Source organism: Macrotis lagotis, chromosome 3 (genome assembly GCF_037893015.1).
Source record: "Macrotis lagotis isolate mMagLag1 chromosome 3, bilby.v1.9.chrom.fasta, whole genome shotgun sequence".
Taxonomy (NCBI): domain Eukaryota; kingdom Metazoa; phylum Chordata; class Mammalia; order Peramelemorphia; family Peramelidae; genus Macrotis; species Macrotis lagotis.
In genome coordinates, this window is record NC_133660.1 from 130,845,071 (window position 1) to 130,873,063 (window position 27,993).

At 34.7% G+C, this 27,993-nt stretch overlaps 1 protein-coding gene across 4 annotated transcripts in view; it reads left to right on the forward strand.

The window, feature by feature from the left end:
- ELF2 (E74 like ETS transcription factor 2) overlaps positions 1–27,993 on the forward strand; it is an 84,450-nt gene that overhangs the window by 4,718 nt on the left and 51,739 nt on the right. For 2 of the 4 annotated variants that reach the window (XM_074229282.1, XM_074229283.1), the window contains exons 2-3: positions 20,959–21,195; positions 23,964–24,129. In XM_074229282.1, coding sequence (XP_074085383.1) covers positions 21,124–21,195; positions 23,964–24,129 — 238 coding nt within the window. In that variant the 5' untranslated portion in view covers positions 20,959–21,123. Of the gene's footprint in view, positions 1–13,757; positions 15,169–20,958; positions 21,196–23,963; positions 24,130–27,993 lie in introns of those variants that run through there. The other 2 variants (XM_074229284.1, XM_074229281.1) reach the window with 2 other exon arrangements.

Sequence of the window (27,993 nt, forward strand, 5' to 3'; positions counted from 1 at the left end):
CCAAAGATTAGAAACCAACTATTCTTTTCTATCCATATTTTGGATAACCCTAAAGTATTTGTTTCTGCCTTTAACATTCTTATGCTATACTTGTTCTTTTCCTTCTTCCCTGCTCTGAAATAGAAAGGGGAGGAAAGGTGAGAGGGAGGTGATTGAACAACAACTGAGTCAGACCTTAAAAAAAATTATTTTGGTTCATTGTATGGTGTCTTTTAGTACCTTCACGTGATTTGTTTAAAAATGGGCATATTTGATTTCCTTTAGGTACTGGGCTAGTTGTGTTAATCTGCATTGTTAGATTATAAATTCTCACATTTTAAAACTCATTGACTCATTCCTAGTCACTAAAAAGTAAGAAATTTGGAAGAGCATGAAAATGAATACTACTAAGAACCTGATCTTATAATCTCACTTATAAATTGTGCTGACAGTTATAAACTTTTAGGGGAGTTAGCTGCAGAACTGATGCTGGAGTTCAGAATTTTTTGGATTTTTTTAAAGACAAATTTACGTAACAGTTAATATCATAGCAATTGAATGGAAATATCAAGATGGTTTACTTGAAAAAGACAAATCTATTCTATGTATCCTATGACATTTGTTTGTTTGTTTTAGGTTTTTGCAAGGCAAATGGGGTTAAGTGGCTTGCTCAAGGCCACACAGCTAGGTAACTATTAAGTGTTGGAGACCGAATTTGAACCCAGATACTCCTGACTCCAGGGCTGGTGCTTTATCCACTGTGCCATCTAGCCGCCCCATCCTATGACATTTTGAACCACTATTAGATAATGATCAAAACCGGGCCTTGGACATTAATTTTTGGATATAATTAGTATATGTATTTGAAATTTTTAAATAAATATTGTTTAATGGGGTCAGCTAAGTGGTGTAGTGGATAGAGTACTGACCCTGGAATCAAGAGGGACCTGAGTTCAAATTCGATCTCAAACACTTAATAAATTACCAAGCTGTGTGATCTTGGGCAAGTCACAACCCCATTGCTGTAAATAAATTAAAAAAATAAATTAAAAAATACTTTGTTTTCTAATTTGTTTTCCAATTAGTAATTTCTACCTATAATTTTTATAAGGTTTTTCCTCCCCTCCACAGAAGGCAATCTGATAATCTTTATATTGTTTCCATGCTATGCATTGATCAAAATTGAATGTGTTGAGAGAAAAAAACATTTCCTTGAGGAAAAAATAAAATATTAGAGATAGCAAAATTATGTAGTATATAAGTATATGTAGTATATAAGACAACTTTTTTTTAAATTGAAAAGTAATAATCTTTGGTCTTTTTTTTAAACTCCATAGTTCTTTCTCTAGACAGATCTCCATCAGAGATACCTTAAAATTGCCCCTGATTATTGTACTGATAGAATGAGCATGTCCATTAAGGTTGTTCATCACCCTTATTATTTATTTTTTTAAAAATACTATTTTTTTCCTTTTGTTATTCTTTGTTCTATGATATATATATATATAATTTTTTATTTTTGTACTTAATAGTATTTTATTTTTTCCAGTTACTTGTAAAGTTTCCAACATTTATTTTTTGTAAGATTCTGAATTACAGATTTTTCTCTCTCCCTCTTTTCTCTCTCCCTTTCCCCCAAGACAGCATGCAATCTGATAAAGGTTACATGTGTACAATCATATTTAACATATTTCTGCATTAGTTATGTTGTGAAAGACTATAAGAGTTTTAAATCTTGAGTGTATTTGTCATCAACTTATAAAATGAACTAATTTTCCAATCTGTGCTTACTGCTGCCTCAGTGATTCATTGTTGATTGATCTGAACGTGGAAATCTTGTCCTTATAAAAGTATGTAAATCTGGTGGTTCCATCTCACCACCCCAATAAATGTTTATCCCTTATATTGTAAGTAATCTAAATTTTAAATGTTTCATATGTTTATGTAATCATTATGATTTTGAGTGATAACTGACTTTCTTTGTGTAATGCCTGGCACATACATAATCGAAAATGTACCTTTTATTAAAATACAAATATGTTTGTACATTATTGAATATACCAATATTTATTAGAATATCTGTTGTGTGCTTGTTATTAGGGTTTGGTTTGAAATTTCTGGAGTTATTTTCCCGATCTCTGGAGTTATATTTCCCCTACATAAAATCTTTTACAGGACTCTTCAGATTTTGATCAGATTTTAAAAACTATAATTTTTAAAATTTTTCATTTTTCAAAGGGATTAAAAATAGTAATCATCAGATTTTGATTTTTATCTAGTCCACATAGAGACATTTGAGAGGCACTTGGGTCCAGTGGTTGCAGATAAAGAAGTCTCTTATTTGAATCTCTAGACATTTAATCTTCTGCCTCACTTTCTTCTATAAAATGGGAGTAATTATACTTTTCAGTTGTTGTTATGGGCTATTTTATCATAAAGCTAAAAGAATTTAGAGATGTGAATTATTTTTTATTATTGTAGGAATTTAGGAAACCTAATTTGAACATCACTTATAATTAGAATGTGTACATTTTTTTCCTTCCTCTTCTACCATCCTCCTTTAGAAAATTCTAGACTTAAAGCAAAATAGATGATTGCATATACAGTTTTTAATGTGCATAAATTACAATTTACTTTTCCCTCTGACTGTTATCTTTAGTTTTTTTTTTTGCAAGGCAATGGGGTTAAGTGGTTTGCCCAAGGCCACACAGCTAGGTAATTATTAGTGTCTGAGGCTGGATTTGAACTCAGGTACTTGACTCCAGGGCCAGTGCTTTATCCACTGGGTCACCTAGCCACCCCCAACTATGTTATCTTCAAAGCAGTTTTGCTTGTTTGCATTTCCTACTGACCTTCCGTATGGTCTCTGTTGTACATTTAAAAGAAATGCTTTAGTGTACTTCTTTTGTGGTAACCCTATTGCCATCCCCCCCTTCCTATTCCCAACTTTCACAGTTTAAAGAAAGAAAAATAGCCTTTGTATCAAATATGCATAGCTAAGTAAGACAAATCTGCCCATTACCCATATCTGAAAATGTCTTATTTTGTACTTGGAGTTCATTGTTTCAAAAGATGGGTGACATGTTTCCTCAGCAGTTCTTGGAATTGTGGTTGGTCAAGTCATTGTATTGAGAGAGTTCTTAAGGCTTTTAAAGTTTTGAAGTTTTTTTCCCCTTTGCCATAACAACAGTTTGGGCTCTGCTCCCTTTCCTCTGTTTCAGGTTTGTATGAAATCACCCTCCTGAGTCTTTTGATATTTCTTAGGATGCAATAATATTCCATTCCATTCATATAATATAATTTATTCATCCAACTCTCATTTATGCCCTTGATCCCAACACCTTCTGTTTCTTACAGGTGCTTGCTTAACCTTTGATTATCCCATCTTTCTTAGTGCCAACCTCTTTCCTCCTGGCTACAAACCTGTAGTAGTTCCTCCCCATCCTTAATGAATCTTCATTTGATTCTATTATTGGTTCAAGCTATTTTTCTATTTTTCACAGTCAAGCTGTGAAACTCTTTTTCAAACCCTTCTCATTTCCCAATCCCTTGGGGTCTGACATCTATCTTTATCTTTCTACTGAAACTTTTCCAGACAAGATGTCTAATCTCTTTATTGCTAATTCTAGTGACCCTTTTCAATTATCAGTCTTATTGACTCTGTAGTATTTGGTATTGTTGGCTGCCTATTAACTTCTGTATAAGCTCTCCTTTGACTTTTGTGATATATTGCTCTGTCATGGTTCTTTTCTTATACCTATTCTCAATTTCTTTTGTAATTATTACCATATGCCATTTGTGTGCCTCAAAGTTCTAATTTGAGTCCATTTTTCTCTACTTACTTTTGTCTCACCAGTTCCACTGAGTCAAATCATCTCTAAGCAAGTAACTACTCACTATATATCCAACATTAATTTTCCCTTAGATCTCACTGCCATCTGGACAGTTCTACACAAACTCAGCATGTTCTAAATAAAACTCATTCTATTTTGTCTCAAGCCTCAAGACTACCCTTCATGCTACTTTCTCTATGACATCATGCCTTCACCTCCACTCTAATCACGTGCCTAATTTATTGATTTCACTTCTTCAGCATCTGATTTTGTTCTTGCACTCTTAAGTATACAGGTCCATCTCTCTGTTCCTCTAGACTATTATTATAGCCTTTTAATTGATATTTCCAAATTCACTCACTCTTCCATCATCTGTGTTGTATAAGGGGAAGATCACTGCCCTGAGAGCCATCAGACTTGGTTCGAATCTTTCCTCCTTACCTCTGTAACCTTTAACAAATAATTTATTCTTTGAAGTCCTGAGATTCATTAACTAGTTGAATTATATGGCAGCCTTTTGAAAAAGTCCCTTCTAGCTGTAGAACTGTGATCCTGTGATCTTACACACAGCTGCCAAAGTGATATCCTTCTGATCATGTCATTCCTTTTCAGGAAGTTTCATTAGGCTTAAAAGATAAACCTCTCTGGCATTTAAAACTTTTCAAAATATCTTTCCAGGATAATTACACATTATTCACTCTTGTGTACTTTGGGTTATGACCACTTTGGCCTATTTTCTGCTTCCCATATATGATATTCTGTCTCCTGCTTCTGTTTCTTGACAATGGCTTGCCCTTGTGACTGGAATGCTCTCCTTCCTCAATGTTCTTTTGGAACCCCAGCCCTAGCCCTCCTCAGATCTCTATTTAGATATTAACTCTTCCAGGAGTCATTCCTTCAGTTAGTGTCCCCTTCAAAATCACCATGTTTCTTTCTTTTTTTTTCTTTGTAAGGCAGTGGGGTTAAGTGACTCGCCCAAGGCCACACGGCTAGGTAATTATTAAGTGTCTGAGGCTGGATTTGAACTCAGGTACTCCTGACTCCAGGGCCGGTGCTCTATCCACTACGCCACCTAGCCGCCCCCACCATGTTTGTTTTATATATTTTGATTTTACTTATTTGTTGACATATCAAATCCCCTTGGTAGAATATACGTTGTTTTGATAGTAAGAACTAGAACATTTTATCTTTGTATTACTGGTACTTAGTCCAGTGGCTGGTACAGTGTGGGCACTTAGTAAAATTCTTTTTGACAATAAGTGAATTCTAATCAAAGCTTTAGCTGAAATTCTTTTGATTGTAAACTAATGTTAACTATAACATCAACTTTAAGCATAATATTGCTTCCTGTCAGATTATGCAATGCCTGTGAAACTGGGGTGTTGAGGAAAGGAATATTGTGTGGGAAGGGCATTTCTGAAGACAAGGATCTGCAGGGGGGAAGTTTGTTTTAAGATCCTAACATGTAAACTTGTACCACTTGTCACTTTTTCCTTATTTTTTATTAATTCCAAATGAAAGTGTTTGTGATTCAGAAATATGTTAAAAAATTAGGATTCTTGTAAAAATATAACAAATATGTTGTATATGTTGGTGAAAGGACTATGATTACACAAAAATGATTTATCTAGGTTTTGGTTTTCAAATTCATTGGTCAAGAGAGGATTTTTTTTAGTTTGTTTTTAACTTGAGTGGAAAAGAGTGACTAGTGGATTGTATTACTAGTTGTATAATTATGAGGTCTGTAGATCTAAACTGTAATTGATATAAAACTTCTTTTGTGTCTCAAGAAGCATTATCTTAACAGATTTTCTTCCCTTTTTTTCTCTTGCTGATTTCACATTTTCCTGTTTCCTCTTCCTTCATTTGAATTTACTGTTTGATAAAGATAGATTAGTTAAAGTCCATCTTAGAAAAGGAGAAATAATGATAACAATTATTTATCTTTTAAGATTTGCAGTGTTTCACAAATTGTACCTTATTTTATCACAACAACCCTGGGAGGTAGGTTCTATTATTGAAATAATCATTGTGGCAATCAGTGACTTGGACTGGGAAGTTTTTCCCCTTGAACAGCTAATTTATTTCTTTTTAATTTAAAGAGACATACTTTAACCAACAAAAAAACCAAATAACCATACATAAGTATTTATTCTTAAGATGAATCTGTATCTATAGAATGTCCAAAATATTTTATTACCAACTTCCCAAGAAACATTGGATCATTATTGAGAGCTGGAAGTGATCTTAGGAGCTATCTTCATTTGGTATCAGTCATATAGCTGTATCAGTGAAGAATTGAATCTGGCTTGTGTGAGTCTAAATCTAGCATCTTTTCCTTATCCTGTACTGTCTAACCTATTATTCATTTTAAATTATAATTCCATAGTGCTTTAAGAAACCTTAAAAAAAAACCTTAAAGCAAAGAGCTTTATATTTATTTCATTTGATCTTCATAACTATCTCAGGAATGCACTGTTATATGCAATTTGCTCAGAGTTAGTTTCTGAGGCAGAATTGGTGGAACTCAGGTCTTCCTGACTGGCCCAGCTCTTTACCTACTTTACTGCTTGTTCTTTTTTTTGTTTGTTTGTTTTGTTTTTGTTTTTAGGTTTTTGCAAGGCAAATGGGGTTAAGTGGCTTGCCCAAGGCCACACAGCTAGGTAATTATTAAGTGTCTGAGTCCGGATTTGAACCCAGGTACTCCTGACTCCAGGGCCGGTGCTTTATCCACTGCGCCACCTAGCTGCCCCTACTGCTTGTTCTTTAATGTAGACCCAATGCTTTAGCTGTCTGGTTTCACATAACTGTCTTTTGAAAAATTCTTATGTTCTTCATAGTTATAATTTATAGTACCATTTTGCACAGAATTGCATGTAGTAGAGTAAGAAAGACCTTGAGTCTGATGGAACTAAAGTTCCACCTCTGGCTTACATCGATTTTGTGACCTTGGACAACCTGCTAAAACTTGGAGAGAAGGGACAAATCTGCTTGGGTGGAGAATTTCCTCACTTGAATTCCCCATACCAGTGAAACAACAGGTTTAGTTTTTATTTCTCTAATTGTTATACATTAGCCATTCACTAATGAATTTTTAAGTCATTTCTAGTCAAGTTTTAAGTTGTTCCTGATACTTTTCTATCTGAATGTTTCTTTTATTTTTGACTAGATAACCTTTTTTTATGTGCATTTTAAAAAAAAAGTATATGCTAAATTGAACAGAGTAGTAAGAAACATCTTATTTGGTGATGGTCCTTTCTGAATTTCTACTGTCCTGTGAAATTTTAAAAATCTTTTATTGATTTTCTTTTCATTCTTTTATTTTTTTATGAATTGCTACCTGCCAACTTAATTCTCCCTTGAAAAAAAAGTTAGTTAAGTGAAACAAATCCACACATCTATGTCTTATGAGACCATCTAGCATGCTTTATTATGATTTTCCTCAAATCCATCATTACTTCACCGTATTGATCAGAGTTGTGAAGTTTTTACATTACATAGATTGTTCACCTGATTTTTGTTCACTCACCTTCATTTCTGTATCAGTTTGTTTATTCAAGCCTTCCCAGGTTTCTCTAAATTTGTCATGTCTTAAATAACTTTCTTAAAGCATTATGTAAATGCTAATTATAATTTAAAATGAATAATAAAATCAGCACAGTATAGGGAATATATTCTTTTGCATTCATAGACCACGAATTTTTTTAGCCATTCCCCATTTGATGGGCACCTGCTTTGTTTCTAGTTTTTTTTTTTTTTTTTTTACAACAAAAAGTAATGGTATAAATATTTTTATTGAGAGAGGCCCTTCTCTTCAATTTTGTTCTTTGGCCACCTACATGAAACATTGTTAGGGGCGGCTAGGTGGTGCAGTGGATAGAGCGCTGGCCCTGGAATCTGGAGTACCTGAATTCAAATCCGGCCTCAGACACTTAATAATTACCTAGCTGTGTGGCCTTGAGCAAGCCACTTAACCCCATTTGCCTTGCAAAAACCTAAAAACAAAACAAAACTAAAAAAACCCCAACAACATTGTTCTACTTGTTCTTTGACAACCCCTCCAATGATTACTATTTTTTCCTTTTTTTTGTCATCTTTTGACAATTTGTTGTGTTCTCCCCTCAAAAGTGGAAGGAGAAAAAGGATGGTGGTTTTTATATTGGGGATTTTTGTAACATCAAATAATGCTTTCGATAACAGCAAAAAGCCATAATTAACTCCTGTGAAGTGTTTGCTTGTTTATTTGATGGGTTATAAGCTTAACTTGCCTCCTCCTCTGTCTTGGTAGCTTCCTTTTGACACATTTCTAGAATTAATTCAATAGGCAACCTGGTTTAAATTTTTTTTTCTTTCCATTCCTCATTTGGAATTGTATAAGTGAAATAAAATTCTTAAGGATTTACCTGTGTTTGTTGATAGATTGTTACTCTGCTGCTGTTTTGATTAGTTTTGAATTCTTTCTAGAAATTAAGCATAAGTAGTCATATTATTCCTTTTGGATTGGCAAAGTACAGCTTAGACTATCGAAGTATAGTATTTAGTTTTTGCTCATTAATTTCTCGTTCATTAATTTCCTAGTTAATTCATAGTTTTTAGTCATTTTTATTTTTTGTGAATATGAAATGCAGATTATTTTTTAATTCCCATATCCATGAATTTACTTACTGGGGGGCTAATCTTTCAGTTCTCTTAAAAAGGAAAAAAGCTACTCAACTACTAGGCACTGAATTTGTTTCTCTGTTAAAAAAAATAAATATGAAGAAGGAAAATTAGTTGGGCTAATAATACCTTGGTGGAAGTTGAAGTCAGTAAAATATTTAAACTGCAGAATATTATTGTTTGGATTTTTATATCACCTTTACTGAAAAGAGGCCAATAGTTTTACATTCACTTTTAAAAAATTTCTTTAAAAAATTATGAAGTTTACATACTGAAAACATCAGATGAAATGGGCGTATATATGTGTATTTATAAGTGTGTATCATGTCTATATAGATATATAAAGATTGTGCAGAAAACTGAAAAATCTCTGTGCAGCTTAATTTTCTTTTATAATGTCTAATAAAAGCTAGCATATAACTTTGAAAGCTGCTCTGTTGTGATTTCTTCTGGACTTTTCTTCTTTTCTTTGAATTAAAAAATGTTTCAGTGAGCCTTTTTTCTCCTGCTTTGCTTTATATCCTTAGGCCAACTTCCCATCCCTCTTTTTTTTGAGGGGAGAAAACCCCCTTATAACAAATAAGTTAAACAAAAGAAATTCTCACATTATGGCCAATGTTTTTTAAAAAAAAGATAATTATAGCTCAGGTAGGTATATTATGTTTTTAAATCTCAAAAGTATGGAGGCTAGAAATTAGGGAATTGAGACAGTAGATATGAAAAAACCCACTATTGATAGGAGAGGATGGACAATTTGCTGTGGTAAATTCAGTCATTCTTGTTTCAGTTTGCCTGTGACCCATTTGGGATTTTCCTGGCAAAGATACTGGAGTGGTTTTCCATTTCCTTCTCCAACTCATTTTGCCAACAAGGTAACTGAGGCAGACAGGGTGAAGTGACTTGCCCAGGATCACATAATGTGTGTGTGTGTGTCTGTGCTCAGATTTGAACTCAGGTTTTTCTGATGTAGGTCTGGTGTTCTCTCCATCATGTTTTATGCAGTTAAATGTTTGCATTAAAATTGCTAATGCTGTCATTTTACAATGAGTTACATGCCAGTGGAACCACATCTGGAACCCTTTTCATCACCCTGTACCCCCCCCCCCCCAATTCTCCAGAGTTTACCTGGGCTTATATACTTTAGACACTTTTAGGTTTTTACAAGGCAAACGGGGTTAAAGTGGCTTGCCCAAAGCCACACAGCTAGGTAATTATTAAGTATCTGACATCAGATTTGAACTCAGGTACTCCTGACTCCAGGGCCGGTGCTTTATCCACTATGCCACCTAGCCGCCCTATTTTAGACTCTTTTAAGCCAATAACCCCCCCCCCCCCCCCACACACACACACTTCTCTCTTATGGCTCTCATTCTTTCCTTCTTTCCACCTCTTTTGTCTCCAGTCTTCTTCATTGTGTTTTCCCTGCTTATCAAAGTTCTAAAGTTCTGAGCTGGGGTGCATGCTAGATATTATTCTAACAGCCCTGTGCCCGCAATCAGGTCGTTGTTTTTTTTTTTTTTTTGCTTTGATCAGTGGTAAGATTTTTTAATAGCATACAAACTACCATGCTTCCTGCTTTACTTTTGTGTGAAGAAGAGAACATCAGGATAGCAATAGCTGGGAGTATGTATATCCTGCTGCAAAGGGATTCCTCCTTTATTTCTTCAAATAAGAAAAGCTAAGTAGAGAGTCATAAATCCTGATTTTATGTAATATCAGATTACGATGTTGTTCTTTCTTTTCTCAGCTGTTTCATGTACCTTTTCCTTGTTTTTTCCTTTAGAAAGAGTGGTTTGTCATTTCCTTTTCCACCTCATTTTGCAGAAGAGGAAACTGTAAGGCAAACAGGGTGAAGTGACTTGATCTCCTTTCAAGTAAAATCCCTGGTTATCTTTCAGGTTCAACCTAAACACCATTTCTCCTACATGAGACATTTTCTGATTTCTTGCCCCACCTCCTAGGGGTAAAGGTTTTTTCCTATTGCCATATCTGTCCTTTCAGTCTGTTTCCACTGAAATTTGAAGAATCCATACATTAAAATTCGGCTGGACAGAAATGAGGAAATTAAAGCTTAAGTTCACTTCATATATTATATAAATTCTTGAAAACTTATGTGAAAATCAAAATGTACATGGTCATTGTTGACTTCCATTTTAATTTGAGACATATTCAGGAAATATTTTGCCTTCAACATATAATAAAATTTCTTCATTAAGATCCTAGCATTAAGGAATATCCATAGTGTTCAGGCTTTAATTCTTGCATATTGTCCCAAGAAGATGTTGAGTCAAACCCTTGAATCTAAGAAGCTAGGGCAGAGTGACAGCAGCTGGAATGGGGAGACATTTATATAGCCATTTAAAAGGAAGAATAGTTTGGAATTACTGTTCTGAATCAGCTTCAAGAACTGAGACTGGCTTTTTTTTTTTTGTTGTTGTTGGGTTTTTTCCCTTACTGTCTACAAAACATACTCAAATCTCCATATCCTTCAAAAAAAACCACCCTATTTAGACCCTACCATCCCTTCAGTCTTCCTATTAATCCTCTTTCACTCCTTCTCAGAAATAGTTGTTCATAATCATTGTCTCTACTTTTTCTAGTGGCATTCTTTCCCTCATCTAGGATAGAATAATGTGGTTTCCAACCTTAGCCCCTCTAACTGAAGCTGCTATCTCCAAGTTATCTGTAATCTCTTTTAATTTCTAAATCCAGTGGTCTTTTCACTTTTCCAAAGATACTTATGCTTTTGGACCTCACTGAAGCATTTGACACTGCAGGTAATACATTTTTATGATACTTCTGTTTTTTCTCCTACCTTTATGATTACTCTTTCACATTCTCCTTTACTGGATCATCCTACATACCCTACCTACCATGGTTACACCTCAAGACTTAAGAGTTGAGATCCATCCTCTCTTCATTTTTCTAGTCAAACTCTTGGCATGATCTCTTCAGCTCCTTTGAATCATCTCTCTATGCAAGGGATTTCCACTTCTTCATTGTTAGCCCCAATGCTATTTAACATTTCAACTGGATGCCCTATGGGCAACTCAGTATTAGTGTGTCTTAAACAATTTAGTTATCCCTTCCCACTACATCCCCTCCTTCAGCCTACTTCCTCTTCCTATATTCTGTTTATGTGGAGAGCACCGACTTTTCTTTTAATTCTTTGACCTTAAGCATTAAAATGATAGTCATATATCATAGCTCTACCCAGTTTGACTCTAGCCTAACATTCCAGATTTTCATATTCCCTTTCCAAATCTTACATTATAGTCTTAACTGATGTCCTATTTATTTTTACATGCATAGCATTTTATTTCCTGTCTCCCTTCTTTTGTAGAGTCTATTCGCCCACCTGGAATGCATTTCTGTGTCTTAAAATCCCTGGTCTTCCTCCAATCTCTAATTACACCATCTCCTACATGAGACATTTTCTGATTTCTTGACCCCTTCTAGGTATAAGGTTTTCCTTATCCCCCATTACCTTGAATTTTGAATGTTTTATATTTATGTGAGGAGAGGGACAGTATTCTATACTCATCTCAATTTATGTAATTCTGAAAGGTTCAGACTTTAAAATCAATCAAAAGTATAAACTAGGTATAAATAAATTCTGGAAACAAAAAGTAACAATACAAAGGAATATGTTGGAGTTTGTTGGTTAAAGGAATCTAGGCCTATGAATATCATAGTTAAGCAAGTAACCATTCTAGCTAGAGCATTTCTTAGAGCATTAGATCTACAGTCTAATGGTAATTGGGGAATCATTCCCCCTAACCCTGTCCCATTGACTAGAGGGTGACCTTGTGAATTTAAGACTTGTTGTAGTGGTTGAGAGCAAGGGTATTGAGAGCTGAGAGATGCCTAGGACATACTACAAGCAATTTAGAAAAGGCACCAAATCAACCTCAAAACCCATCTGAGAGCTGCATCTAAATAACTTCATAAATATTTGAAGAGAGTAAAGGACTATAGTAAAGTCTTTGAGTAGACTTTTTTAGTTTTTTTTTTGGGGGGGGTTTGCAAGGCAATGGGGTTAAGTGGCTTGCCCAGGGCCACACAGGTAATTAAGTGTCTGAGGTTGGATTTGAACTCTGGTACTCCTGACTCTGGGCCGATGCTCTATCCACTGTGCCACTTAGCCACCCCCTTGAGTAGCCTTTTTGCAGTGATGCTTTTAAACTTGAGTTCACTTTCCCCTTGGACTCTGTATAATTGTGAAAGAATCATGTCACATGCTTTGGGGGAGGATTATTTTTATAACAACTGACTCTGCAGAACCTGTTTGGTATGCACCCCTTTCTAAAAGGTAGTTGTCTGGCTGTCAGTAAGGTTGTACACCATTTGAGGACTTCTGAGTGATTGTACTACCCATAAGATAACCTAGGAGAGTAGTAGTCATTTGCCCTCTGGGGACCCAGCTAGATAAGTAAGTACATTGGGAGCCCCAAAGGAAGAAGAGTAAATTTATGTGAATGCCTGATGATGCCCTTAATAGAAATGTTGTCATTGTACTCCTTCTATATATCTTCCTTCATCTTCCTTGTAGTAAAATTTAAACATTGGTTTAAAAATGTTTATGGCATCATCAAATCACATAACTGGTTTAAGAAAATCTTTATCAAAATTAGCTTTAATCTGTAAATTATAAATAATGTATATAAATCATTTTATAAATGATACATCAGTAGAATATAGCATAGAAGCTCTATAAATGATGTAACATTTTCTGACTGGAAGAGAGTAATACAAATATGGCAAATAGAAAATTGAAGTCTCTTTATAGAATATCATAAATCTGTACCAAACTTATTTTTCTCTATTTATTTATTTTATATTTAACATTTTCCCCCTAATTTCGCTTCCCTCCCCTCCACCCCCCAGAGAAGGCAGTCTGTTAGTCTTTACATTGTTTCCATTGTACCAGACTTCTTAAATGACTTCAAGTCTCTCCTTGCTCAGAAGAATCATACTCAAGTGTATTAAAATAGTGGTGTTAGTGATCACTGTGATACAGTGATAATCTTTAAGAAAAGACTTCTCAAACTTTTTGCAAAGTTTTGGTCCTAGTTCTTGAGTTAAGCAGAATAAACCCAATTCTTCTTCCACAGATGTGCCCTTCAAATATTTGAAAATTAAAAATAACTAGTTTTATTATTAGTAAAATAGTAAGTTTAAAAACTTAACTTTGAAATCACTTTAAACAAAGCATTTTTGGAACTCTTGAAGTAAAATAATAAAAAAGCTTAATAAAAACATGACTTAAATCTTTTAAAATTAATTTTATTCTGAATTTAACAGTTATATCCTCAATGAGGATATATGATTATACTCTTTTATTTGTAATTGGGGGCAATTTTGAATGTTATTAGCTTTATGATAATTCATGGCAATTTTAATTTCCTCTTCTGTAAATCAGTATGATGAACTAAAGTTCTTTACATTTTTGCTTGTATAATTAGAAAGTTTGGCTAATACTAGATAAGAGAAGAGTTAAAGTAGTATCTTAGATTTTGAGTAGAAAGGCAAGAAATTTGGAGGATTTTTTTTTTTTTTTAGTTTTTGCAAGGCAAATGGGGTTAAATGGCTTGCCCAAGGCCACACAGCTAGGTAATTATTAAGTATCTGAAGTGGGATTTGAACTCAGGTACTCCTGACTCCAGGGCTTAGTGCTCTATCCACTGAGCCACCTAGCTGCTCCTGAGATTTTTTGATTGCAAAAAAACCTTATTTTTTTTTTTAAGGTTTTTGCAAGGCAAACGGGGTTAAGTGGCTTGCCCAAGGCCACACAGCTAGGTAATTATTAAGTGTCTGAGACCGGATTTGAACCCAGGTACTCCTGACTCCTGGGCTGGTGCTTTATCCACTATGCCACCTAGCTGTCCCTGATTGCAAAAAACCTTAACTGTTACTGTTTTATAGATAGGAGACAAGGTGAGGAGAGAGTTTGTAAAAATTTGAGATTGGAAGCTGCTTAGAAATGACACTTGAAGTTGGAGGAGTATATGATATTTAGGGAAGAGAGAGAGAGAACAAAGGATTGAGAACTGAGTCTTAGGTAATGCAAGAAGAGAAAGGCTGCAAAGGAAGTGAAGGAGTGGTGAGAAGGATGGGAGGAAAACTGTCTTTGATATTCAGAGGGGAGAGACTTGGGGTAAATTGAGGCAGAGGATGCAGACCACTCCAAGGAGAAGAAGTTGTGCCATGTTTCATTCTGCTGCTGTAATTATTTTCCTTGGACATTAATCTGGTCATGCTCTTCTGTTGAAATATTTTCTCACTGTGGCCTCAAATTTAAGGTCATGTACAATGTCAAGTAGTCACCTTTCCTTTCTTGGTTGTATTTCATAGATTTCCTTCTCCATATGCTGTCTTTAGTAATAGTATAAATTCCCTTCTATATAAGATTTATAGATTGGAAGCTGGAATGGACAATAGCCAGTGTCCTTTTTAATTTTATTTTTTAAAAAAAGTTAAATAATTCTCCCAGGGTCACAAAGAAATTGAATTCCACAAGTAGGATTTGTACTCATTTTTTTCCTGATTAAAAGGGCAAGACTGTCTGCTACACACTGTGCTCTTACTTATATTTTTTTTTAGGGAGTTGGGAGCTGTAGCATGATTATCCATATTTGACCAAAGAGGAAACAGAAGAAACAAGTTTAGGAGATTTCTGTTTATGGTTAGACGACCAGTAAGTATGGAATCAGGAATTCAACCTCCATCTTCTGCCTCCAAGCAGAACTCTTTCTGTGACTGGTCTAGCTCAGAGTGGGGCTCCCCACCCCCCCCCCACTGCTTCCAGGCCTCTAGTGTCTTCCTTCAATTAGTTAATTAAAACAACTCTTTTAGATTGCTCTGATGTTAGCTTTGTTTTTCTTCAATACCTAGCAGTGAGCTCTTACCCAATAATGGTTGAACCCATGCCTATTGAAAGGGGAGGTAAGAAGCAAAAAAGGAGAGAGGGAGGGAGGGAGGGAGAGAGAGAGAGAGGGAGAGAGAGAGAGCAGATATCATTTAGAAGAGCAGTAGACTCACATCAGGGGTTTGTGCAAGATAGTACACATCTATAATTGTTCAGACTAGCATATTTGAAGGCCAAGGGAAGGAAGGAAAGCTTTTATTAAGCACCACCTCTGTGTTATGGGCCTACAGACATCTCACTCCAGGCTGTTGAGGAGGTAGGAGTGAGTGAGGCCTCTTTACTCTGGGTGCCCTGGACTGTTGTCAGCTTGGAAGGATGGGAAGACCTGAGGGGAAGGTTTTGGGGGTTTTTTCCTTGGTGCTGTTCCATTCTACATCTTATCAGTTACTTGAAAGAAGCTGCGATGACTGTTAGTTGCCTCTTGGGTCTGACCTCTCACTGTATGGGATCTTAAGTTGCTTTGGAGTTGGGGAGACATGATAGGATTCTGGCTTTGATACTTGGTGTTGACCTTGGACAGGTCAATTCAGTGCTCTCTGAGAACAGATTTTCCACAAGTATAGAATTGAGATAGAGAATATACAATGTATCTTATAGGATTGTGAGGCAAATTCTTTATTAATCTATGAATGTTGTATAAAAAGGCAGCAGCTTTCTGAAGTAGACCAAGAAGTAATCTAGGAGTCAAGAAGACCTGGGTTCAAGTCCTACCCATCAACAGATACCTCTCAGGGCTCCAGGAAACTCCCTAAAACGGATGTTGAAAAAGTGAACATTGCTTTTAATAACTCAATTTGGCCCATGAAATCCCAGGTCCTGTCCCATCTCATTTGTGTTGACATTATCCTCAAAGGTTGACAGATTCCTCTTCCTTTTCCTAGGAATCCATGAAGAATAGGGTTTTAGTCTTCATTTCTTGAAGACTCCAGTCTTTGCTTTCTTAAATTCCTCTGACATCTGAGTTCTAAGGCAAATCTTAATTATTTCTATTGAAGACTTTGACAGTGCCTCAGGAAGGAGTCTTGATTACATTTGCATTATTTCTTCCATTGACAGATCACAACCTTTAGGAAATTGTTTTCTAAGCTACTCTCACTTTATAAAAGATCTCTATAGTCTTGAAGCTTCTGCTTCTGAGCCTCTCCCAACTTTGCTTTTTGGTCTTTGTGTAGCAGCCTCATTGGGTTGAGAAAGCCTCCCAGAGTTCAGAGTTTCATCTCTCTGAGGCTTTATGGAGGCCTTCAGGAGTGGTTTGGTGGAAATATTTACTATTTGATAAGTTCTAAGTTCCCTTTAAGATTATATTTTTTGTTTTGATCGATTCATATTCTTAACAAACACCTCCTATAAATTATTCCTAGAAAAAGCTAAAATCACTTGGTATCATGATTGTGACTGATATAGTTCTGCTGCTTTGTATTTAAGTTCTAGTCCATATGTCAACAGAAAGAATGTGTGCTTTAATTTTAGGAATTTAGACAACAATGTTGCAGTTGAGTATTTGTCTTCATTTCCATTATTGTCATGGTATTTATTATTTTTGGTACTGCTTTCTTCAGGCTATAGTCTTTATTTTATTTTATTTTATTTTTTAGGTTTTTGCAAGGCAAACGGGGTTAAGTGGCTTGCCCAAGGCCACACAGCTAGGTAATTATTAAGTGTCTGAGAGACCGGATTTGAACACAGGTACTCCTGACTCCAGGGCCGGTGCTTTATCCACTACACCACCTAGCCGCCCCCAGGCTATACTCTTAAATGAGACTTTCCAAGTTTCTCTGAGCTCTTCATAGTCGTTTTGTGATTTCATCATTCTGAGTACTTACTCCCTCTACTGGTACACCACCACTTTTTCATGCTTTGTCATTCTGTGTATTTTTTTTTATTCATGAGTTTTCAGAAGTCTTGCTTAGAAAATTCACTCAGTGTGCTAGATAAATATGTAGGTAACATGGAAGTCTCATTAGAAAAGAGAGACTAAAAGTTAAGAGTGAAGAGAACGATTGGAAATAATGTGTGTGTAGAGAGTGTTTGGACTGGGGAATATGGAAATGATTAAGATCAAAGGCAATATTCAACCCAACAAGGGGGTTGACGTTGGCAGGCAGAAGGATCACCTCTTCATCAAAGATTGGAGTAAAGGAGAAGAAAATTGGTGATGTACCATTTATTATAATAGTGAGCTTCAGTCTGATAGACTTAGAATTTTTATTAAAATTTCTCCCTAGCATAGAACTTGCTTTTTTTTTTCTTATTGTCCATTGATCAAACAGAGAGACTGGAAGCATTAAATGAACTTAGAAGGTAGAGTAGAAGTTAGTTGTCCTTTCAAACTTCTTTTTCTCTCTATGCTAGAAGATGCTTGAGAATTCTGTCTTGGTTCACCTCAAGAGTTTAGTGGCCCTAAAAGTCAACTTTAGAAATTCTTTAGCCCATAGTAATAAAAATAGCAATTTGTATTGTACAATGCTGCTTTAATTGTTCTATCTAGTTTTCCTCTCATTTAAAAAAAAATTCCTCAAAAGATAAAAGACAAGACAAATTCTACCATTGGCTAGGTATGTCTCTTACTACATTACTAAATTAAAAATTTTTCTGAATTCTGTTCAAAATAGAATGCTATATGTCCATTATTTTGGATTTTTCTAAAAATCATTTTTGTCAATCAGATCTAAAGTCAATTAAATATCTAAAGAGCTGTTTTTCTGTATGTTGTTATGTATTGTGTTTTTCTAGTTCTGCTCATTTCATTGAATTAGTTCACAGAGGTTTCCTACAAAACTGCTATTTTCTTTATTTCTTATGGAATAATAGTATTCCATTACATTCATACTACATATTACAGTTTGGTTATCCAAATAGAGAAGAAATCCACTTAGTTTCCAGTTTTTGACTACCACAGAAAAGAACTGCAGTAATTTTTTTTTGTGCACTTAAGTCCTTTTCTGCTTTGATTTTTTTTTTTTTTTTAAAGGGATGGAGGTGAGAATAGGCTAAGTAGAGGTATATAGCTGGGCTGGGTTAGAGGCTATGCACAGTTTAATAACTTTTGGGGCTCCAAATTGATTTTCAAAATGATTGGATCAAGGGAGGCTAGGTGGTGTAGTGGATAAAGCACCGGCCCTGGAGTCAGGAGTACCTGGGTTCAAATCCGGTCTCAGACATTTAATAATTACCTGGCTGTGTGGCCTTGGGCAAGCCACTTAACCCCATTTGCCTTGCAAAAACCTAAAAAAAAAAGGAAAAAAACAAAACCATACAAAATGATTGGATCAGTTTCTAGTTCAATAGTAATAGTTTACCCTTTTTCCTATAACCCTTTCCAACATAAATCTTTTGTCAACTTTGCCAGTCTGATTGGTATAAGGATGTAACCTCAAAGTTGTTTGATTTGATTTCTTCTAATTAGTCATTTAGAGCTGTTTTTTTTTTTTTTGGTGTGGTTGTTGATAACTTGGATTTTTGATAACTTATTTTTCATTATCCTTTGACTTTGAGAAATTAAATTTTAAAAATCAGTTCACCTAAAATTTTTTAGGACTGGTCTTTTATATAAATCAAGATTGTCTAATTGTTTTTATAGATGCATTGAGAAGAAAGCTTGATTTTAAGTTAGTTTGAAATTATTTTGAAATAAAAAAGAGCAAAAATATTTGAGGGACACAGTGGTCTGATAATTCAGAAGATAGCACAGATAAATTATAATTGTACTTCCATATGCAGACATTGGTAACACTATGGAGGAAGCTTAATTCATTAGTTCATTTTATACTAAAATATAGCTTATAGTGTACCTGGTTAACCATGAGACTATATCATTAAACTTTCCACACAAATTTATCTTACCACTTTAATGGTACATTATTTTTTACTCTTAGAAGAAAAGGAATGGTATAGAAAACTAAAAAATAGTTTGTTTTACTGTACAAGGAAGGTAGTATTTTCAGTAGTGGTTTGCCAAAGACATATTCTTTTTTTATATTTAATATTTATTCTCATTTTGTACAAATAATGTTTTTTATACATTAATAAAATATTCTTGTTTAAGAGTAAACAAAATACCCCCTTCCCCCCAAAAATATAGACTCTCTTGAGTGATAAAGGGGAGAGGAAAAAAAATTAAAATTAAAAAAATAATAGTAATAATTGTAGGTATGGCCAGGTGGCGCAATGGACAGAGCACCAGCCCTGGAGCCACGAGCACCCGAGCCCATATCTGGCCCCATAGACGTAACAATCACCCAGCCCTGTGACATGCAAGCCACCCCAACCCCACTGCCCTGAAACCCCCCCCCAAAAAAAAAGAAAGAAAAAAGACCCAAAATAAAATAAAATAGTAATAATAGTAGGGATAGGTGGCGGACAGAGCATTGGCCCTTGAGCCAGGAGCACCTGGGTCCAAATCTGGCCTCAGACACCCAAGATCACCCTGCTATGTGGCCCCAGGCAGGCCACCCAGTCCCATTTGCCCTGAACCCCCCTCCCCAATAATATAAAAAGTGTGCTTGAGTCTTTGTTCCAACACCAACAACTCTGTCGGGGGTGGATCTCATTCTTTATGATAAGTCCACCACAAGTTACTTCCATATTTTTCCACCATTGCCATTGCTGATCGCAACTCCCTCCTTTCATTTTTCTCCACTACCATGTACTATATTTTCTCTCTGACTCTGCTGTAGGATCTCTGAGTGGCGCAGCAGACAGATCCCCAGCCCTGGGGCCAAGAGGCCCTGAGCCCCCCTACCACCTCTTAGGCCCAGCATCCACCCAGCATCCCGTCCAATCCCAGTCCTTTGCAAGCAGTAAAAAAGAAAATGTGTTATATCTGACCACCCTCCCCCCGTGGTCCATCCTCTCCTCCATCACTCACATCCCCCATTCCCCCACCCGACCTCCTTCTTACTCCAGATGTCTATACCCCATTGAGTATATTTGCTGTTTCCTCACCTAGCCATCTCTGATCAGAGCAAAGATGCCCTCATTCCCCCTTGCCTTCCCCCCTTCCATATCATTGCAGTAGCTCATTGTAATAAAGAAAAATCTCATATGAAATATCTTGGCCTATTCCCCTTCTCCTTTTTCTTTCTCCCATTACATTTCCCTTTTTTTCTATTGACTCCATTTTTACACCATATTTTATCTTCAAATTCAGCCTTCTCCTGTGCTTCAACTATAAAAGCTCCCTCTACCTGCTCTATTAACTGAGAAGGTTCGTATGAGTATTGTCAGTAGACATATCATTCTTAAACCAAATTTTCATTGTATAAAGACATGTTGAATATACTACTTGAATACTTTGTGAAGGAAAATATGACTTCTATAAAGGGATAAAAGTTTTTTTTCTTAATTTTTATATATGCTATCACTTCTGTGGATGGTATATTCCCAAATATGAATATGCTCAGGTTGGGTCCTCTTTTGACATAGGGATTTACTAAACTTAACACTTTTTCATAGTTGAGAAGAGTAAAAACTGAAACTACATTTCAAAATATTTAAGTACTTGAAAAGATTTTTTGAATTTTGTTTATAACTGTTTCTTAATTTTTCCAATTTTTTTAGACTCCTTGGTTAACCATCTTCAGAAGAGTGGACTACTGATGTACCAAACTCCATGTCTCTCATTGAAATTAAAATTTGGTATCACAGATAAACAACATTGACAACTATCCATGAAACTTTGTATATCTTAATATCAGCCCTCGAAGCTTCCCCAGGGAACGCATAATGACATCTGCAGTGGTTGACAATGGGGGTTCTGTTTTGGAGATTTCCAGCAATGGAATAGAAAATCAAGAGGTTTGGAATTCACTGTGTTCCATTTAAATTACATTTATATTTTATTATATAGAAATTCATGGGTAATTCTTATTTTGAAAAATCAGAACATGTTGCATAATTTTTCTCATGCAGAATGTCCTGTACACACAAGTATCCTTATACTTATATGGTACTTTATAGTTTGCAGATCTCTTTTCATATATATTATTTGATGATTTTATCCTCACAAAAGTTCAGGCAGGTGTTAATGATTTCTATTTTATGTTTGAGGAACCTGAGTTTGAGGGAGGTTTAGTAATGGCCCAGCTAATAAGGAGATGAACTAAAGATTTTAAGGCAAGGTTCTTTTTACTATATTATACTGCATCTCTTTAATGCTGTCATGGTAGCACTTTTGTTGAAGGATAGTATACATGAAATTAAGAACTGAGATAAGAGAAGCAACTGTGAAAAAGGATTTTGAGATTTGGGCGTAACTGTTCAGTTAATAATTTAAAACAGTACTTTGGGCTTTTATGGGACAATTAAAAAATTTCCCTTTTACTTATATTTATTTATTTTCCAATTACATGCAGAGGTAGTTTCCAACATTCATCCTTTTTCAAGCTTTTGAGTTCCATATTTTTCTACCACCCTTCCTTCCCACCCTGTTCCCCATGGCAGCAAACAATCTGATATAGGTTGTACATAAAAATTCACAAAATCTTTTTCAGAAACAAAGTTAACAGACTTATGGAGACATCTTTTAATTAGAGAAATGCAAATCAAGACAACTTTGGAATTCTTCTTCACACCAAACAAATTGGAATAAATGACAAAAAATGAGAATAGTCAATATTGGAGGGGTTGTGGAAACATTATTTAACAATGTACTATTGATGGATTCGTAGGACAATTTTAAAGACATTTTAAAATTATAAAATTAGTCATTAACTCATATCACAAATATGTTGCTTTAGGATTAATTTTGTTTTTTTAGTTTTTTGCAAGGCAATGGGGTCAAGTGGCTTGCATAAGGCCACACAGCTAGGTAATTATTAAGTGTCTGAGGCCGGATTTGAACTCAGGCACTCCTGACTCCGGGGCCAATGCTCTATCCACTTCGCCACCTAGCCGCCCCTAGGATTAATTTTTAAAGTGTGATTTATGTTTTAGTTTATAAGGAGAGTAAGCATTTGTATAGCACCTGCTTTGTACCCCAGGCATTAGGTCCTCACAACAACCTTGTGAGCTAGGTGGTGTTGTTATTCTCATTTGACAGTTGAGGAAACTGAGCTAAACAGAGATTAAAATGACTTCCTGAGGGTCATAGGTCTTAATATTTTGTACTCAGGCCTTCCTGACTTCAGGAATGGGGCTTCCAGCTGCCTCATTAGTTAAACTTATATAGACTGATGACAAACTAGATTTTTCTGTTATTTTGTTCTTCTTTTCCCTTCACATATTTCTAATTCATTAATAATCATTAATATAGTCAGCAGGATATGTGGGAAAGTTTAAATTTAAATATGATCAGTGAATAGGAAAACATTCAATGATATGCTATAAAAAAATCAAACTAAGTATTTTTAATCATTTAATAGTTTGGTTTCTTTTATGTCTCTATCTCCTGTTCTTCTGGGACATAGAGGGAAAAAAGTAAAAAGAGAAAGACATAGCAAAATCATAGAGTTGAAAAGGATTTTTGGGAGCATACAACCTAACCCATCCTCTCTATCCTCCCTCCATATACATACTTGCAAATGAGGAATCGAGACTCATAGGTTAAAGTGATTTGATAAAGGTCTTACAAATTAATTGTGTACTTTTAGAATGAATCCTTGAATTTGAGACTATAAGGTATTTATGTGTGAGTTATGCCATAATTATGTTCTAAAAGATTGTTAATTTTTTGGTATAAAAACTTAGTTTTGACATACTTGATCAATTCATGATTTTTTTCAGTTTAGGTACTTCCTCCATTGACACAGATCACACTGCTATTATAATTTTAGATGGACATCAATAGGTTGCTGTGGCTGAAAAATTCACCTTGTGGTGGATATGATAAAAGTTTTGAACATAAGTAGACTGATCTTTGAGTGTAGATTTGAAGGTCAACCACCAGTCCCTCTTCTTGTTCTACCATTTTGTCAGTCTTGGAGGTGCTAATGAGTAAAGATCAATTCCAATCATTTCCCTTTTCCCCACATGCTTTTTATCAGTTGCTTTAGCAATTGTCTTGGGTAATAAGGTAGGGGGATCCTCCTAGGTCCGTAGAATTTTAGGATTAGAAGAGGCTCTTAGCTATCATCCCATCCAGTCTCATTTTACAGATTAGAAAACCAGAGTGCAAAGATGAGAAATGACTTGTCCAAAGCTGGGATTCATTTAGTCATCATCTCCTGTTTATAAATGCAGCCATTCCCTCCATACCATTCCATGATTTAGCTGATAGTCTAACCCAGCTTTTGGAAAGGTCTGTTAGTTTATAAAACTGATTTATTTATATTTTTGCTTCCCACCCTGTAGGCACTCATAAAGTTGTTGCTGTTCATCAGTGTTAGTATATAGATTCTTAAGGACTTCTGAACTGATTTTATTTTCTCATCTTAGTCCTAAATAAAACTTCCCACCCATTTGTGAGACACAAAAATCATATGATTCAGTTCAATTGTTTCCCTTTTTTTAAAAAAAATATATTTAGTATATACAAAATAGTACAGATTAAGTATATAAGCATTTGTTATTGATTTCAGGGTTTGTGGATAATAAGTTTGATTTAGAAAAAAAATTTGCTCTTTTAGGAAAGAGAACAAGTTACCAAATATCCAGCAGTGATTGTGGAGCCAGTTCCAAGTGCCAGATTAGACCAGGGCTATGCAGCCCAGGTTCTAGTCTATGATGATGAGACTTACATGATCCAAGATGTGGCAGAAGAGCAAGAAGTTGAAACTGAGACTGTGGAAACAGGTAGATCTTTAAAAAAAATATTTTTTTAATAAAGTGTTTGTGAGATTATTATGTAAATTGTATACTAGGGCTCCTTCTAGATTGGAATTAACTGAAAGGTTACCTTCTTAAAGGAGTTCTGTTTCTAGAAGCACTAGAAAAGCTTTATATCATTCTGCTTTGCTTAGTACACTGTCCCCTGTCATAGATCTCAAGACCAAAATTATTTTTTGCTTTTATTTTTCAAGTGCTGCTTCATGTGTCCTGCTTTTTCTCTTGATATCCTTTACTTTCCTGTATACAGCACTAACAAAACAATAGATTAAGAGCTAGAAAAGATCTCAGAGGTCCATCTAATCCTCTCCTTTTATAGGTGAGGATGCTGGGGTTCAGAGGGAGTTTGAGAAGCAAGGCCAGCAGTCAAACCCACCCTCAGTCTACATATCCAAAAAAATCTTCTTTCCATTCCTCAGCTAACCTACTCTTGGAAATAAAAAAAGGAACAGTGGCCAGTCCTATACAATGGCACCTATTAGAGGTTATCTCTCTCATCATGGAAATTAAAGTAGGATTCTTTGAAAAAGAGAGAACTTTGGAGAAAAGAATGGGCATCTCTATAGCATTTTTATGTCTGGGGGAAAAAAACTAATGGATTTGTTGTTTTTCAGGGACTTCTAGAAATTATCCCTCATGGATGGGGAAAAGTGTCCTCTAGCATTTAGTTTGTTATTAAAAGTTTATCATACAATTGTTAGTGGTCTAAAAAATGCTCAAAGCAAAAGCATTTCATATAATTGGAAAAAATGTGCCATTTGTTTTTGCTTTTGGATTTTATTTCAGATTTTTGGTGGAGGTTATAAAAGCAGAAAGGTTTGAACCATCTTGCCATCATTGCTTTATCCTATTTCCCTAGAAGTTACATTCTGAAAAAATTATTTTTGTAAGAAATGATATAAATAACAATAGTTCTTGTTTATTTTTATATTGGTTAAATTTAATAAATGTTTGTTTAGTAAATGTCTTGTTTAAAGAACTTCAGATAATAAATAGGCTTAATAGTGAACCTAGTTATTTACCAACAAGTGAAAAGGAGAGTAGGGTTTACTCATTCTCATTAATGGATGGTATTTACAATTTACAAAGGTATTTATACTCCCCAAATAATTTATATTTGTCTTTAGAAATAGCTTTTTATTGACATAATGCATTTTTCTGATAATGCTATTTTTTATCTTGACTTCTTATGTGTAACTAATAACCCATTTTAGACTGTTGCAGTGTTTACCATTTTCTAAGTCTTATTTATTCAAGAGAATGTGTATTATACACATTCAAGATGTACAATTGTACAATGTACAATTCCAGAGAATTGATTCTGAGTAACCAATGAGATTTGAGATAGCAACTATATTGAGTCAATAAACTTGCACAAGATTGTTCTAAATAAACCACAATATGAATTATCTGATAATCATAGTTAATTGAATTATGAAAATCTGAAAATACAAATAGTCATATTGTACTGATTATGACACTTGTCCTTCCCCTAATAATTTTTTTTTTTTGGTGTGCTGTGAGTTATTTTAGGATCTCAAGTTATTTTACCATGATTTTGATGGTATTGTTCTTGTTATCACCATGACCATGAATATTATCAATCATCATATTATTTCTATCTTTCTTGGGATTTTAGATAGAAATGGCCCTGGCACAAATTGCTCTGCTTTTTTTCTTTTATATTTAATGTGTTTTTTTAATTTTAGGTTATATTTAATGTTTTTGTGTTGTTGTATAAATGGATGAAATAACTGCTGCTTTTAATTCAATACCTGTTGTCATTGCCAATATTTGCATAAATTTCCTGGAGTGGAGAATCGACAGTTGTCTATTTGATTTGTTTATAGTCAGAACTTAATTTAGTGTTTCCTAGACAAGCTCTGACTGCAGCACTGGTACAAGTGCAGGGGAGGCTGTGTGATTTGTTCATTTTTAGGAGTTTATTGAAAATGATGAGAAACTGGGCATCGGGCACAGTTACAAGTGTTGTGATGGATGAACGTCCTTTGATTGTACATGTGGAATAATCAGCAGAAGGGTTTTAAATAAATATATGATGTTGTCTTGGTATTGACAATGTGATTGCAAATTTTAACTGTGTCAGCGTTCTTGAAGATAACAAACATAATGATGAGTAAAGAAATAATGTAGTAGGTATAAGGGCCCCATGGAATATGTATAGAAAAGATTGTCAGGGAAGAAAGGGGTGTTGTACATGGGGCTTTCTGTCCACCACCAAAAAAGAATAATTATGGAGTTGATTGAAATTGACAGACATTTTTTACATTAGAAGAAAATGTAGTCAAATAAAAAGGAAAAGAAGAGAATTTCAGTAGCATCATGTTTGAAACTTTAAACAACAACTGAATGTATTTGTGAATTTGTGAACCTGAGGGCACCCTGAGTGTACTGATCTTGGATTTACACATGTGAACAAGCCATAATAACAACAATATTAATGATATTAGAATTGACTTGCTAAACTTCATTTGTTCCTAGGATTATGATTGCTTTAATGTAACTAAGAAAAAAAAATTCTTCCAGGAAAAAGTAATTTTTACAGTCAATTTGAGTATCATCCAGGGAACATGAGTATCATTCAGGGATCAGTTTATTTTTTAGTCTTTTTGTTGCCAGAGCTCAGAAACATATGTAGCACTTTTTTTCAGGCAAGCTGGCAATGTCAGCTTAAAAGAATATATTGTCGCTTAAGGGATGATTTTTTTTTTAAAAAATGATTTCTTTAATGAACCATATATTATCTTGTGTAAAATTATTTTAAAAATTAATCTCAAAAAGTGCTTTAACACAATGCGAAGCACATAGTATGGATGCTCTGATTCTCTTCTTTCCTTCCCCTCCAGTATTGGAACATACTTTATAAGGATATTTAACTGGCACAGATCACTTTCAAGGTCATCTAATCTGAGCCTTAATTCATTTCTATTTAAAGAATCAAGTGCTTCAGATGAGTTGGGGACTGAATATAACTTCATTTCATCACTTAGAAATAGAAGTTATTCTTTATTATCAAGTTTCATTCTTATAATTGCTTGATTTTTTTTCTGTAAGAACTTAGGATCTGATCATTTTTTGTAAGCTAAATTTGTAATTTAAATTCTAAAAACTTTCATGTAGGAAATTGACAGGAAAATTTTAAGAGAAGGGAATATTATATTTGATATTAACTATATTAAAATTAATTTTCAAAATCATGAGGAGGTGAGGGGAAAGATTTTCTACATGGATTAAATAATTTTGATTAGCTGATTGAGTTTCAAATAAAAAACAAGATAATGTATAAAGACCAAATTTTTTTTCTTGTATAACCAGGAAACTAATGAAAGTTTCATTCTGTGGATCATGATTTGGATGGTCTTAATTGCATTAATACTAAAATATACAGTCGTTTACGTTCTTATATTCATGCTACTTAAACATTTTTATACTAAATTATTCAGGTTGTCTATCTACCTGGCTCAAATACCTCAATTAGATTCCAGCTTTTTATTTAATTTTGTTCTGTGTAGACTTATCACATAAGAAGTGCTCAAACAGGAGTTATTTTCCTAATTGATATAATGCTACTAGGAAAATTGGAATATATGAAGATGTTTTAATGACAATTCTCAAACTGTATTTTCCAGGTAATTTGACTTTAAAAACACTTTTGACTTCAAACTATACTGACAGAATCCATATATAATATTCCATAGTTAAACCTGCAGATCACCCAAGGTGGGCAGGTAAATTATTAGGTGGACCAGAGCTTTCTCAACATAGTGTGAGCAGAAATGAAATCACAAGGTCATATGTTAACCTGTGTGT